General features: G+C 44.2%; 1 protein-coding gene across 1 annotated transcript; it reads right to left on the bottom strand.

Annotated features, from left to right (window-relative positions):
• Positions 1–549: 549 nt before the first annotated feature.
• Positions 550–711, bottom strand: PPTG_02005 (hypothetical protein; the record flags this gene model as incomplete). The annotated part of the gene is made up of 1 exon (XM_008895399.1): positions 550–711. One exon carries the CDS (start codon positions 709–711, stop codon positions 550–552), a length of 162 nt encoding a protein of 53 aa, XP_008893647.1.
• Positions 712–2,370: the final 1,659 nt, after the last annotated feature.

The raw sequence follows: 2,370 nt of genomic DNA on the forward strand, positions 1-2,370 counted from the left end.
CTGATTTGGATGGCGACCTGCTCTCTAATGCGCCGTGTGGGCCGAAGAAAGAAAAAAAACTACATTGTCAGACGACATATTTGTCAACATTTTGAATGATGTACAAACTATTCTTCGGTTGAATGTTTTGTCTTTGTCGGCGTTTTTGCTTGAGTTTTTACTTGACGGATGAATCCTTTTGCTTTTGTACCAACACTTCAAGCAAGCGAGCTGGCCCTAATTTGTGAGAGCGTGTTCTCTTCACCTTGACTAAACAGTTCTGCAACTTCTTCCTCGTATTGCTTGATATATCGAGCACTGTACATTTTCCCCCACAGAGAGGACGTCTTTCCCAGCCTTCTTTCACCAACGGAATATCGGTTATATCAGGAATAGATAAATTCTTGTCGCACATATCGTGGGGAAAGCTAGCTGTCTCAACAACCGCGATGGCCCCAGCGTTATTCGGAAATGGGCGAGCGCTTTGTATACGAAGGAATGTCACGCTCGGATAATAAATTGCTTTGTGCATTGGCTTTGCATGCTGCTAAATCTGAACGCTTCCACTTTCTAGCCCTTCTTGGACTCTTGAGTTGACTTCACAATGTGAGCGCCTGTCATTATGCCAATATCATCCAATGACAGCGCAAGGGGTTGAGTCGTGTTCGTGGTGTTCGTCGGTCGCTTCATCAGCACTACCACCTTCTTCTTCACTTTCAGAGCTGCCGTCATACGGGTATAAATCATTCATATCCATTTCGTTAAACTCAACCACTGGCTTATTATCGATACCACTTCATCCTCTGCTTCGTTCAGAACAAGATCCGAAACTGAAGTGAACTTGTACATCATCACCAATGCCAGTGTATGAGAATGTAAGGGCCTAGAACGATGATATTCGCTGATAATCAAAGCTTTTACATGTACGCACGTTCGCTCCCCAATTCGTGCTCCTAGAAAAGTTGTAAATCGCTTAAGTTTATCCGTGAACAAATCGATCCAAAGCTCTCACAAGCTCCTGAGCTGTAATGCCCAATTCAAGTGATGCTTTGCGGTCATACTCGATCAACTCAGCAACACAATCATTTATTCCACAATTTGCATTGAGTGCTGGAACAAGCTGACTTGGTGTGACGCAGTTATATTCGTGTTGGACGTATGCCCTTACTTTTTTCATCGCTCTCGCAAAGTGTGAATCCAGCATAGAATTGCCATCTTGTGTGTCCGTACGGATGTATCGAGCTACACGAATTCCATGAGCTGCTCCAATCACAGGTAACATGACTGCGACCAAAGGGCCCTGATAGCAGCTAGCATTGTCGGCCTGAATGGAGATTATTGAAATTGATGGTAAGGTTCGCTTCATCGAGATGCCAAAAGCCTCAAAACGTGCCACAACAGCTTCGTTATCTTGCTTGTTGCCGCAGTTCGATATATGGTCGTAGTATATCTTATACTCGACTGCATCTTCTAATGGAGACTTCGTGGCCCAGATCACACCATAGCTCTGTGCATGCACCTTTTACCAGAATGGTCTACTGTTTTTTCACGGTAGTAAATCGGTTCTGCTTTCATCTTGAAATCGATGACGACTAGAGCTTTAGATGTTACATTTCGCACGCAGCGGTCTTTCACCTCGTTGAACAGTTATGCAATGCTTTTTGTTGATTGAGTACACGTAGACGATGTACTATGGAAAGCACCAATTTTTCATGACAATCCGCACTGTTTGCAGACAAGTAGTATCTGCACCCGCTTCTTGTAGCTGATGGTTGATGTGCCTGATAGGATATGAAAATCATGGCAGTATTTGTAGATCACCTTGCCCAGCTTCGCTGCATTCTTGGTTGGTTCCGAAAGTCCGAACTAAATCAAATGACGCGCACAAGCATTTTCACTTTCATCGCCGATACTCTCAAACTGGCCAATCGTGCCGTACTTTAACCAGACTTTGAGTATCGCCATTTTGCGCGACAGATCCTGGAACTGACGTGGGAGAATATTTCGAACTATGCGTTCCGACAGCTCGAAGTTGTCATTGAGAAGGAAACCAGTAGCGTAGTCGATTGCAGACCAAGATACCATTTCAGCATGCGTTAGAATTGATGCAAGTATGTAAAATGTTGAATTGGACAGGCCATTCGGAAATCTCTCTTATACTGCTCATGCATCAAACTAATTGAACGTCTTCGCAAAATGTTCGGGACGTCGTGGTAGGCGCCATCGAGTTTAATGAGCTTAATTCCCCACGATACAAATCCAACATTCTCCGTTGACAAAACATTCTCGCAATCGCTGCGTCAGCATCACACTCGGAAAAAATCTTACGTCGCCATTTTGGCTTCTCCGATGTACCAATGTTAGACAAGATATCGTAGTCACGCATTCCAT

The sequence above is a fragment of the Phytophthora parasitica genome (genome assembly GCF_000247585.1).
Source record: "Phytophthora parasitica INRA-310 unplaced genomic scaffold supercont2.3, whole genome shotgun sequence".
NCBI lineage: Eukaryota > Oomycota > Peronosporomycetes > Peronosporales > Peronosporaceae > Phytophthora > Phytophthora nicotianae.